Source organism: Convolutriloba macropyga, chromosome 1, assembly GCF_964194025.1.
Source record: "Convolutriloba macropyga chromosome 1, txConMacr16.3, whole genome shotgun sequence".
NCBI classification, from domain to species: domain Eukaryota; kingdom Metazoa; phylum Xenacoelomorpha; order Acoela; family Convolutidae; genus Convolutriloba; species Convolutriloba macropyga.
In genome coordinates, this window is record NC_134468.1 from 1,991,442 (window position 1) to 2,005,238 (window position 13,797).

At 36.0% G+C, this 13,797-nt stretch overlaps 1 protein-coding gene across 1 annotated transcript in view; it reads right to left on the reverse strand.

The window, feature by feature from the left end:
• Positions 1–10,037, reverse strand: part of LOC142344383 (acrosin-like) — a 69,764-nt gene extending 59,727 nt beyond the window's left edge. The window contains exon 1 of the mRNA XM_075395991.1: positions 9,833–10,037. Coding sequence (XP_075252106.1) covers positions 9,833–9,949 — 117 coding nt within the window. The 5' untranslated portion in view covers positions 9,950–10,037. The remainder of the gene's footprint in view (positions 1–9,832) is intronic.
• Positions 10,038–13,797: the final 3,760 nt, after the last annotated feature.

Here is a 13,797-nt window from a genome sequence, read left to right on the forward strand (position 1 = left end):
AACGGATATCAGTGGAGCTTTCTGACAAATATTGAATTAAAAAAAGAAGAGTACAAGAATTTACTAGAACATACCCTACACTTTTATCTTATATTGAAAAGTTTAAGAAAATTTTCATTGACATGGATGAAGGAAAGCAAAACTGATGGATATTGTCATTCTTGTCAACAAATTCAGTTGTTACGGAAGCATACTTTCAAGGTTTCTCGAAAATGAGAAACGCAAAAACTGTTTTTTAGCGGCCTGTAAAATTTGGGACGAGAATATAAATTTGGAGGAAATTAACCAAAAATTTCCTCATGGAGGACTTATTGGTTATGGAAACTCCTTTTTAGACTTTTTCTTTGCTAGATTGAAAGTTTTTCGATTACATGCTATACTACACGATTCTGCTGGAGCGGTTAAAGCAACCACAAACAAGGGTCCAGGATACTATTACATGTTACCAAATCTTCCTAGCTGGGACATTTAACTGGGTTAATCCTTTGTGTTTTTATTAAATATTATCATCCTCAAATTTTCAAAATGCTAGACTGCTAATCATTTTTGTAATAATCCAACCTAGAACAATGAATGTCTCTCGTTGTATTTGATATTGAGTGCTTGGAGGGAAAAGTTGTCAAGGAGTTGGGTGTTTTCATGGATGGAATTGCATTGGGATACAGTTTCCTCCTACCCAAAGACTATAAACTTACTTTTCAAGCAAAGTGGAACACTAAAAATTTACATGGGATTAATTGGAACAATGGAAAACTGGAATACACTGATTTGTCATCAATCATTCATCAATATTGTTCACCTACAACAGTATACTTTGCAAAAGGGTTAGAGAAGTGTAATCTCCTCTCATATTACTTTTGTAAAGATGTGGAGAATCTAGATGATCTTTGTTGTCCAAAAGTGTCCAAACTTCTCAACAACTCGGATAATGACTGGGATTGTAGCAACTATCCGTATCGACACAAAAAGACATTTCACTGTGCAGAGAAGAAAGCTTATGCTTACGGAACTTGGACTCTTGATTTTTTGATAACGTATAATAATTGTAATTTCTAATTGTATTTGTGATCGTTTTGTAAATAATTATTTTTATTTTACCACTTTTGAAATCAGAGAAAAGTCGTATTCACAGTTGGAAAAATTGATTTTCCCTTAAATAAGGTATAAATGACAGATCATACAGATAACGGTTTAAATTTAGGTAATTTTGTCTTTGATGATAATAACCAGGAACGAAAATCGTGGAAATGTTTTGGACAGACTTGTAATAGATCTCTGGTGGTTTTTTGTCCCAATTTTTGTTTTTTTTTATTAAATATTAGCGTGCTGTATAGTAAGAATAACTCTTGCCAAAACCTGGGAAGAAACAACAGTTTGGATTGCTATCTTATCTAGTACAGTCGGTTATATTTTACCTTCTCCTAAACTATGAACAAAAAAATTTCTATTAAGCAACGCATTTTTATTTCATTGGTGGGACCAAGCGCGTCTGGAAAATCTCTTCTTATCCATGATAGGCTAATTATTTTACCTTTTCAATCCGATTTTGATAAAATTTACTATTTTTATCAACATTATTAATCACTTTACGGACTAATGTCCAAAAACATTAAGAACATTCATTTTATTCAGGGAGTTGACTTTGAGTTAATTCAGAGTCTACCTAATAATGGAACAAAGTATTTGCTGATTTTTGATGACTCTTCTGAGGAAATCTCAAGCTCGAAAAATTTTGTCAAAATTGCGACGGCTGGAAGACACAAAGGACCTAGTACAATATATATAAAGCACAATCTTTTTCATCAGACTAGGTTGGGAAGAGATATTGAGTTACAAAACACTCATATAGTTTTATTCAAGTCTCCTAGAGATGTTCTACAGATTAACACTTTCAGTCAAAAGCTCAGGTTAGGATCACATTTAAAAGATTGGTATACAAAAGCTACTTCAATCCCGTATGGTCATTTACTCATTGATCTGACTCCGAAAACAGTCGACTCTCTTAGATTTTGCACAAACAGTGGTTCTATTCCCACTATTTTTTTTCTCCCTCAAACGAAACAAGAGATTACTTTTTGAACGACGAACATACAACATCTCTCTACACTGATAACATTCCGAACGTATTCCCAGAACTTCAAGAAAACGTTCCTACGAAATTGTCAAAAAGATTTCATTCAGTTTCTAAACGAATGCATAGTAAACCTTCTCGGAGGACAACTACAGGAAATACAAAACCAAGACGTAATAAAAAACAGAGACGAAATTTATCAACTCGTGCGAAAAAGAACCGGAATAAAAAAAGAAGAGCAGTTTTATGTTCACGAAAAGGAATAGAGCTCATATAAATTTTGACACCATCTATCATTAATCGTTTATCTTGAAATGGCACAGTTTGTTTTGATTCGTCAACACCTTTATGAACAAAAATTTAAATTAGAAGTTAAAAAGTTGGACACTTTTAAGCAGAAACCAGTTTCTGTCCCAACACATTTGAGCCCTAATTACAAGGAAATCAGCCACAGAACCAGTTCATTAAAGGACGAATCATTTGTGAACCCAATTTTGAATTCTCCGCAAGTCAAGCTATCTCTCAATGACACAATTTCATTAGATGGAAGAGATACAGAAATAGCTTTCGCAGATTTGATTTTTGCATTAAAAAGAAAAAACATTGATTTTCCCGACATATATTACACAATACTTGATGCTATCGGAAAAAATCCGCAAAAAGTAATAAACAAATTTGCCAAAAGCAAAGACAAAGGGGGCTGGATTCCTTTCAAAATCTGAAAAAGCCAAGCTACGAAGACTGTATAGAGATGGATTAGAGATCTAATCCATCTCTATACAGAGATGGATTAGAGATCTGGTATAGAGATCTACAAAAGGCAAGTGGGTTATCCAAAAAGAAAGTTGCTTACTTTCTGCACAGTAAAGTTTCCTACACAAAGTATCGTCATGCAACACGACATTACAAAAGGTTACCAGCATTTGCTAAGCGAATCAATGAGATCTGGTGTCTCGATCTAGCTTTTATGGATAAATTATCGGACAGATATAATGGAGTGAAGTATTTATTAGTATGTGTTGACGTCTTTTCTCGCTTTGTTCGTGTGCAACCAATGAAATCAAAATACTCTACCGATGCAGTTGTAGCTTTCAAAAAGTGTTGCGTAAAAAGTGTATGCCAACGAAAGTATGAGTTGATCAGGAAACAGAGTTTAGTGGTGAGTTTCGAAAGTTCTGTACGGACAAGAAAATCAAAATTTACTCTACTAGAAGTGAAAGAAAAACTGCTGTAGCAGAACGAGCTATAAAATCTCTGAAAAACATTATTTATCGCTATATGGAAGAAAATGGTGACGAATACATTGGAAAACTGGATTCCTTTCTCAAAACTATGAACACAAGAGTTAATCGCTCAACAGGTAAAGCTCCAAAAAGTGTAACAAACAAAGACTTATTGTCAATTTTTTTTACAGAAACCCAATTAACCAATATATGCAACCGCGTTTTAAAATGGGTGAAATTGTTCGTATATCAAAAAAAGATATTCCCTTCAGAAAAGGTTATAAATCTCAGTTCACAAGTGAAATCTTCAAAATTGTTAAAATTGCTACTTTTAAACCACCATCCTATAATCTTTGTGGAGAACAAGGTGATGAAATATAAGGTAAGTTTTATGAACAAGAGCTTTCAAAGTGTATCATATAAAGATGAGTTCTTTCACTGTTGAGTTGGTTTCCAATGCGTCGTTTTATTGTTACCCAAACAATACATTAAGTTCTTTTACAAATTTTCTACCTGAACACATTAATTTTGATTGAGAATGGGAGGTAGCGATAACAGAACTGTAGTATCCATCCTTGTACCAAAACATAACAGAGGGTAAATTCTTCTATCTAGACGAAGCAGCACCAGATACAAAACCATCGGATTATTACACACTTGATCTAGGTCTATAACCCTCGATCTCTGATATTGTCAATGAAATGAACAGAAAAATTCAGGAACGTGAAAAATATGAAAAAACGCCAATCAAGTTAGACGTTAACAAAATTTTGCAGCGAATTTCTTTGAGTCTTCCTAATCAGAACTCTTTACTTGTCATCTTTAGTGCAGATCTTTGTCATGTCTTTGGATGCGAAGAAGCTGTTTATGGTATGGGTGTTTTCATGAGTGGTGCTGGTCAACATTTTGCCAAGTTCCCTTTTGACATTGTACGAGTACACACCTTAATGATATATAGTGATATTGTTGAATACAATATTGTGGGTGATACAAAAGCTGCTCTTTTACGATGCATTCCGTTTATATCAAAAGTTAAGAATGGAGATATCATCTCAAAGGGACAATACATGAATTATCAAAATTTTCCAAATTTTCAATTTAAAAAAATTCTAAAGAACTCATTCCACAGCATAAAACTCGAGCTCCGGGACTCATATGGTGAAAAAGTTCCTTTCAACTCTGTTGGTGTAACAAGAGCGGTACTAATGTTTAGAAAATTTTTTGAAAATCATTTTTAGATTTAAAGTTGTAGAAAATGGTTGCTGATAGTGATTTACCGTATTTTCGTGGTTATTCAAGACAGAAGGGAAGAGGATTGGGAGCGTTAGCACAAACAATTGGGAGGACAGCTATTCCATTCTTGAGGAAACACGTTGTCCCAGCAGCAAAAAGAGTTGGTGCTGATTTGCCTGATATAGCTGCACCAAAAATTGGAAAATTTCTAACTGGAAAGAAAAAATTCAAATCTGTGGCTGCAGATGTTGGAAAGAAAACATTACGTAAACAGCTAAAAGTTGGAAAAATTAGGAAACGTCGCATTATTCGAAGAACTCCCCCAAAAAACAGTCGACGTCGTCGAACTAGAAGAGATACTTTTTCTAATCTAAAATGAAGACTAGATCAACAAACGATAGCAACTTTCGTTATGGTCACTTTACGAACTCTTGCTTGGAGATTTTTGACAAAATTCCTGTTTTGGAATCAACTGAATCTTCTCACGTTCAAGAAAAGTATAACAGTACTTCATTGGATGAAAGCAGCATTGAATTCGAGTTTGAAACAGATAGAAGCATATATCTTGATATGAGAGATATCCACCTTCAAATCAAAGTTGATTTACAAAAGGGAAGATTGTTCGATGACTTTATGAAAAAAGACGAGCATGAAAAAACAGATATGGGAATGTCTTTCACAGATGATGATTTACATTATCTAACTCACGCCAACAATTTATTACACTCGCTCTTCTCCAACTGTGAAGTGTATCTGAAAAATCAATAAGCTTACAACTCAAATGGTCTCCATGGACACAAATCTTTAATTTCCAATGAGTTTAACGCTTCCACAAGAAATAATGAAGGTATTTTGGCTTGCCACGTATACGAATTTGAAAAAGAGCCTAGTGATTTTGAGAAAAGCCCTTTTATAGATCTAGAGGAAGAACTTTTGCTGAAAAATGGAAATACTTATTAAGGTAAATTAGCAATTGATTTGTTCCAATGTGAAAAGTTACTGCTTCCAAATACAAAAGTTAGACTGAAAATAATTTGTGCAAGACCCAATTTTTATATGATCTCCTACAATCCTCACGTCTCCCTTAAAGTTCTTGACTGTTCCCTGTTTACAAGACGTGTTGTCGTTAACGAAGTGTATCACCAGACTATCAAATATCAATTACCTCATCAACCTGCTTGTTACAACTTAATGAAAACAATTGCACGTACATTTATTATTCCCTCAGAACAAAACCAGTTTATTTAGGAAAACCTTTTTAACACTACTCCAATCAGAGGAGTAGCTATTGCGATGAACCCCAATTCGGCATTCACTGGACATTTTCAAGAAAAAACTTTCCTTTATCAGAAATCTGGTTTGCGAGAAATTAGAATTGTTCGCGGAGGTAGAGCTATAGTATCACTTGATACAACTAATGACTGTAGAGCATGCGTAACAACAATGAATGCAATGAATTCTAACGAGGAAGTTCCTGCGTTACCAAACCATCAATTTCAGAACCACTACATACTGGTATTCGATCTCACTTCACTTCAAGAAGCTGGAGAAAATATTCATTATCCTGAACTCAGCGGTGAAAGTATCCGATTAGAAATGTTTTTTGCGACCGCCCGCTAAGAAACGTGGGAGAAATAATTGTTCTAGGAGAAGGAATGTCCACTGTTGAAATTGATCAGTTCGGAACGGTTGCTAAAAATGTCTGAAGATTTTTGCGTTAACGAAAATTTTTTCATATTTTTTTCTGTTTTTATGGGTTTTACATCATCGCTTTCTGCATTGGAACATTTGTGGGTTCGATATTATCGTCATCCAGTTGCCTGCCATTCTCTCCACCAAGTAATTTCTTAAAAAGGACGTTAACTGGGGCAAACTAATTCAAAATTTTTTTGTTTACGTTCCTCTCCTAATTTTTCTGGTACTTTTTTTTAAATTTTCTTTTCTACCCCAACTCCCATAACAATTCTGTTGACAAAATTAAAAAATCAAGCAAAGTTTTATTAGAGCAAGGCAAAAAGTCCAATGATTGTTGCTTTTTTTAAGAGAATGAGTCTTTTCAGCTTGACTAAACAGTTAGAAATCAGTTTGTAAATGGTACTTGCGAAACAAAAGAAGAGAAAAATTGTTTGTCATGGATAACAGTTCCCTGAGACAGATTATTGAACGAATCCCAGAACTCAAATACCGCTATATTGGATCCTTTCCGGCAGATTGTATTCCAAGACTACCCACATTCAGCTTTCCTATCATCAACACTTCTCCGAGCAGTAAAGCTGGAGAGCATTGGATAATGATTGCTCGACTCAATCGAATTTATTACTATGCTGATTCTTTAGCTCGTCCAATCACAAAATACAAATTTTTGAAAGAAAAGTATCAGAAAATGATACAACAACAAGTTCACAAAACTGATACTTTGTGTGGATTTTACACAATTTTTGCAACATTTCAACTATTCAAATTTTTTCAAACAAAACTGAACAATGTTCAAGATGTTCATGTTTTAAACTCTATAAGTTTTTATATGAGAATTAGATATATTTAATGTAAAATAAGTCGAAGTGTAATAAAGTCGACAGTTATTTTTTTTTCTAAGTTCCTAAATTCTTCGTTAGTTACTCAAATTTTAGTTGTCGACTTTATTAACTACTCGGCTAAATGTACTTTGATACTCTTTCCTTCTGTACTATCATCCTGTAAACATTTGATTAATTTTGTATTTGCATGTGCTTAATTTGTACTGTGTCTGTTATTTTGTACTTTTTAATTCAATTTCAATTCTTTCAATTTCAAATCTTTTATTTAACATTTTTCCAAGTTATGAGCTCGTAAAAGTCTACTAGTACTGTGACAATGCCAGATCAGCAAGAGGTAGTCCACCGACCTCTGGCTTATGCGCCCAGCACTCGCCATCTTGCTATTTAGGGTCAGTTATACCTAATATTAATACATTGCGGTGGCTATACCTAATCTTAATACATTGATGCGGCTATGTCTAATCTTAATACATTGCGGCGGCTATACCTAATCTTAAAACATTGCAGCGGCTATGCCTAATCTCAATACATTGCAGTGGCTATACCTAATCTTAAAACATTGCGGCGGCTATACCTAATCTTAATACATTGCGGCGGCCATACCTAATCATAATAAATTGCAGCGGCTATACCTAATCTTAATACATTGCGGCGGCTATAACAAAAAATGTTGAAATATACTACGATGGGAACTATCCGTTAATTCCCGCTGCCTGTACAATTCCCCGCCTGTAAAACTCCCGTGCGCGCTGCCTGTACAATTCCCTGCGCGGAAAGGCTAATGACCGGCTCCCAAAAATGTGGCTGATCTACTAACACTATACTATTAATACCATGGTCCCTATAAATAATCTTAATACGTTGCGGCGGCTATTCCTAATCTTAATACGTTGCGGCAGCTATTCCTCATCTTATTACGTTGCGGCGGCTATTCCTAATCTTAATACGTTGCGGCGGCTATGCCTAATCTTAATACGTTGGGGCGGCTATTCCTAGTTTTAATACGTTGCGGCGGCTATTCCTAATCTTAATACGTTGCGGCCGCTATTCCTAATCTTAATACGTGGCGGCCGCTATAACTAATCTTAATACAAGTACGCCGCCTATACCCTATCTTAATACATTAGAGTAGACCCTCTCTCAAAAATACTCCTATACCCTATCTTAATACATGGGGTCTACACCCCCCCCCCCCGGAGCGTTGCTCACCCTATTACTACTCAGATCTTTTTCTCTCAGCAAACGGCTCAAATTTTGCTTATTTATTTTTTCATCAATTCCTAGACACGTGGATTTTCACCTCCTGAGGTGGTCGTTGCAAAGCTTGTTTTAAACGTAGTATTTTTCATGAAGTGAATATTACACAAAAATCAAGACTATCCGGTTTTAATTGGGACATGAACAGAATACCGGCCATCCGGGAAAAATAACTTTAGATTGATTCAGTGCTGATTTGCTCTGCACCCAACCTCCGGGTAAATAGCGAATTTTCACTTTTACAATTTATATGCATAATAAAAATTGCTCCTAGTTAGAAACAATGGGTGATGCCTTTCAAGGAATTTTGGATAAGTGTTTCCAATGACGGCCTGTTTTTGTGACAAATTCTATAGGCGCTTTCCTCGATTCAAAGTAATTCCCTTTGAAAATAATTTGGCTAATTTTCAATCGAAAACAACTTTTTGTGAAATAGCGCCGATACTCTCTAGGCCACTGGTTTTTTTGAACAGCAATTACGAGCAATCTGGCGACGGTTGTTACAGTGTTTCATAAGAGATTCCCCGGGATAATGAGGTTTGGCAAAAACAATCAGTGTGACATTTTAAATTTGGTAAGATTTGCAAACATGCGACTAACGTCGGTCGAATTGCTCTTGAAGAACTGGCGATTGGTTGGCTCGAGTGAACCTGCGGTTTAGGGAGGCCAGTTTTAGTTTAATTTCAGGGGTGAGACTTGGGGGGGGGGGGGTAGGAGTGTTGGGGGAGGGGGAGGCGTCGTGCTTGCTGTGTTACGGGTGGAATGATGTGGATGGTTGGGGAGTTAGGGGGTAAAACGGGTATATGGAGAGAGGGGAGCTACCCTTCAGGAACTACCCTTCATACCGTGAACTCATGTCTCCTAAACAGGTTTGGTTAATCGCATACTTCGCGACTAGTCAACTGTAGGGCTCTAAATGAATTCAATTCCCTCTGGGCGCTACCTGTTTATCCCGTTTTCGAAGAGGAAAAGTCAAAAGCGTCAGACGAAAAGTTGGCCATGTGAAAAAAAAATGCATTTGGAAAAGCACAAGACTAATATAATTGCTTCAAACGTCGTTTTAGGGCAACGAATATTCTTTCTTACGCTATTAAATAGCTCACTTAGAGGGTAAAATGATGAACAGCCGTTTTGGTAATTCAAACGGTAGCATAAAATTGGGTATAATTTAATATTTTTTACATTAGGTTTTTTTTTCCTTACACCCTCATGGCATAGGATTTTTTCCGTTTGTGCCCCCCATCCGTACCTTATGCATCCCCCCGTTACAGAGCACGTGTTATATAGTAAATCATTATGTGAAAAATATGGCACGCGCGTCAGGTGGGTGCAAATAATATTTACCTAAGCTGGGTGGGGCACAGAGGGAAGAGATCCCAGGGACCTTTTCTGTTTCGGGTTCCCGTGTTTTTATGACCTTGTCACAAATTTTGATGTTATATAGCAAGTTAAAAAAATTTAGCACGCGCGACATGGTGCGTAAAAGTTATGTACTCGTAATTACGACCTACCATGAGTTTATCTGCTGTTATCAATGGAGGTCGACTCACATAGCCCAGTCCAATAGCCCAGATAGAGTATTTGTCTTCATTATATCCATCTCTTCCATCACAGGCCTCGAGGGGCATCCTGTGTCTGTCAAACTGAATGCTTTCATTCAACACCAGAACTTCAACAACAACAACAGCATCGGCATCTATTTTATAAAGTTTGAATTTGTATTGAGATTCAATTCTAGTTTAGATGTCGCTGAATTTACATCTCAAAGTTGTGCGTGCTGCTGACATTTCATCTTATTTTATAGAGTTGCCTGTTGGTATTTTGTAGGAATCATGCATGATAATAATTAAAACAATATATCTTACAAGATAAAGCTATCTGTAAGATCCTTACGAGATCTTAGCATTTTAAAATTTTTTGCGAAAAATTTGCAATAATCAATCGATAGCGTGGAACCGGAAAAAGTAAAACGTCCATGTAGTCAATTAATCTTCTCAAAAAGCAGTTTCCTGTACATTCATTTCGGTCGTTTTTATTGGTCTGAATCGCAAGAAATGATCGCACTGCCTGGCAAAGAACTGCTCTTCACATTTTGAGCCCCTTTTTCCAATTTTCGCTACTACTTTTTATATTGCATAACTTATTTTCATTTTGCAAACATAAGACAACAGTTACAAAATAAGGGGACACATGCAAATAAGCTCAAACGTATACCTAATTAGGGTTCTAAGTAATTAGTAGCAAAATTTGTCTTATCGGTATATAGGTTAAATGAAATTGTTCCCGCACAAAAATGTACTCAGACAGAAAACTACGTTGCAGCTGGACTTAAATAGTGTCCCGGCCGAGAAATGTAACTAACTTAAAGTGTAAGAACTCGTCAACCTCTCATCAACTCAATACTACAGAAAATCAAGAAAGAATCAGAAAACAGATAGTTAAGGAAAAAATCAAGAAAGTTGATGAAAAAAAGATGGAAGGACCCTTTTTCTGATGTCTTAGATTAATAATTTTCAAATGCTTCTTTGTGTTTTTATTTGTTGGTGCCCAAAATATGTGTACATTCAAATACTGCGCCATTTAAGCGTTTTAGACCAAGAAGAGGTTATTTTTTAAGAAACTTATAAGCCGGTTTAGGGAGGCCAGTTTTAGTTTAATTGCAGGGGTGAGACTTGGGGGGGGGGGGGGGTAGGAGTGTTGGGGGAGGGGGAGGCGTCGTGCTTGCTGTGTTACGGGTGGAATGATGTGGATGGTTGGGGAGTTAGGGGGTAAAACGGGTATATGGAGAGAGGGGAGCTACCCTTCAGGAACTACCCTTCATACCATGAACTCATGTCTCCTAAACAGGTTTGGTTAATCGCATACTTCGCGACTAGTCAACTGTAGGGCTCTAAATGAATTCAATTCCCTCTGGGCGCCACCTGTTTATCCCGTTTTCGAAGAGGAAAAGTCAAAAGGATCAGACGAAAAGTTGGCCATGTGAAAAAATTGCATTTGGAAAAGCACAAGACTAATATAATTGCTTCAAACGTCGTTTTAGGGCAAAGAATGTTCTTTCTTACGCTATTAAATAGCTCACTTAGAGGGTAAAATGATGAACAGCCGTTTTGGTAATTCAAACGGTAGCATAAAATCGGGTCTAATTTAATATTTTTTACATTAGGTTTTTTTCCTTACACCCTCGTGGCATAGGATTTTTTCCGTTTGTGCCCCCCATCCGTACCTTATGCATCCCCCCGTTACAGAGCACGTGTCATTACATAGTAAATCATTATGTGAAAAATATGGCACGCGCGTCAGGTGGGTGCAAATAATATTTACCTAAGCTGCGTGGGGCACAGAGGGAAGAGATCCCAGGGACCTTTTCTGTTTCGGGTTCCCGTGTTTTTATGACCTTGTCACAAATTTTGATGTTATATAGCAAGTTAAAAAAATTTAGCACGCGCGACGTGGTGCGTAAAAGTTATGTACTCGTAATTACGACCTACCATGAGTTTATCTGCTGTTATCAATGGAGGTCGACTCACATAGCCCAGTCCAATAGCCCAGATAGAGTATTTGTCTTCATTATATCCATGGTTATCCATGGCCCAGTCCAATAGCCCAGATAGAGTATTTGTCTTCATTATATCCATGGTTATTTTTTAAGAAACTTATAAGCCAAAGGTTACATTGTAGGAACCGTGTAAGCCAGCTGGTTATCTTGCAAGAACCCTGTAATCCGAATAGTCCGAATAGTTATATTGTAAGAGACTTGTAAATTGAATGGCCATCTTCTAAGTTTTTTGCAAGTAGAATGATTAGCTTGTAAAATCTTGTAAGTTGTTTGTCAATTGTTAAGAACTTGTAAGTTTTTCGCTGAAAAACTTGTAAGGCGATGCAACGCTTTATAAGAACTTGCAAGAAACTTTCAAGTTCTTAAAAGTTAACCTTCAAATTCGACGAGAGACGCAATAAATTTGTTAATTAGGAGAAATTGGGAATAATAGTGACAAAATCCCTGTTGTAAGCAGTTGATTCATAATTTAATTGAACGTATATTTTTTCTACTCGAGAGAGCTTTTCCACTCAAGAGTTGTGACCGGACAATAGACCAAAAACAAAAAAAAAATATGGAAAAAATCAAAAACTCAAAAACAATATTATTCAAGTTGCGTATTGTCCAATCAGATTCCAGCGCTCATTAATTACTCAAAGTATAACATGTTCTGTTGTGATATTTTGTTTTGTTGTGGTAGATTCCTACCAACTCCCACCTTGACCATAGGCATGGCCAAGTCTCGCCAGGCTTGGCTAAACGCGCTAATTTTCTGCAAGCTTGCAAATAACACTTAGTTTTAGCCAATGAGAACAGAGATTAATTTAAGAACTTTTGTCCCATATTTTCTGTTTTTGATCTGTTGTCCTTTCGAGCTATTCCGGTCACCACAGTGTATAGTCGATATCAATTTCAGCAACGCGTAATTTTTTTTTATTATGAATCAGTATTTAAGGACAACCCGGGTTGAGGTGTCACCGCTAAAAAATGCAAAAAAGATTGAAAAGTGTAAGATTTGCGCTCAATGCCATGAATTCTTTAAAACATTGTTCATGTGGTGAAAATTTTTCAACGCTTTTCCGGTGAAAAAAAGTTCATCAGCAAAAAATTACAATTCTTACAAGTTTTTACTGCTTAATTAATCACTAATCTTACAAAATTTTGCCATTGGAAAAGTTGTTTTACAACAATGCCAGAATAGCGCTGAATAACCCACAACCAAGTAATATTAAAAAAAAATGATAATGTATGTCGAACATGATGTCGATCGAGGATCAACTTAGGAAATATATATATATATATATATATATATATATATATATATATATATAACTATTTTATGGATAGAAGATAAGCATATTAACTAAAGATTTTGTTTTTCAGCCATATCTGAGGATATTAGTTTTTATAATTTATATTTTACACTGCCGCAGAAAAAAGGTAGGTTTCCGTCACTTGTTCTTTGGAGTTAAGCGAATAATCGAATTAAGTTTCTTTCAAAAAACTTTAATTTCATTGAGTCAAGGGGTTATATGAAATGATCAGAACTCTTTATCAGATATCCTATTTGTATCGGGGAGTATAAAACACTAAGAGTTTTTGGTCATGCTTCTCTCAAAAAAAAGTTAGGTCTTTTTGTCGCAATAAGTCTGCAGCTTTCTGGAATGTTGTTGACGAAAACCAGCTTGGATTCTGGTTCAAGTAATGAAAAAATTGATGTTGCGGTGAACATTTGCACGATCAGCGTTGATTTAAGCGTTGAAAATTTTTTCACTGTATTGTGTTGTTAACTCTGAAAAATGTTTTCCCCGCATTCTGTTGGTAGCCGTGAACAATTTGCATTCACCACCTAGGAGAAAAAAATTTTCAGAGCTACCTGGATGCGGTGAAAAAAAAAATTCACCTCTAAAATCGCAAAACTTACAATTATTCAAGGCT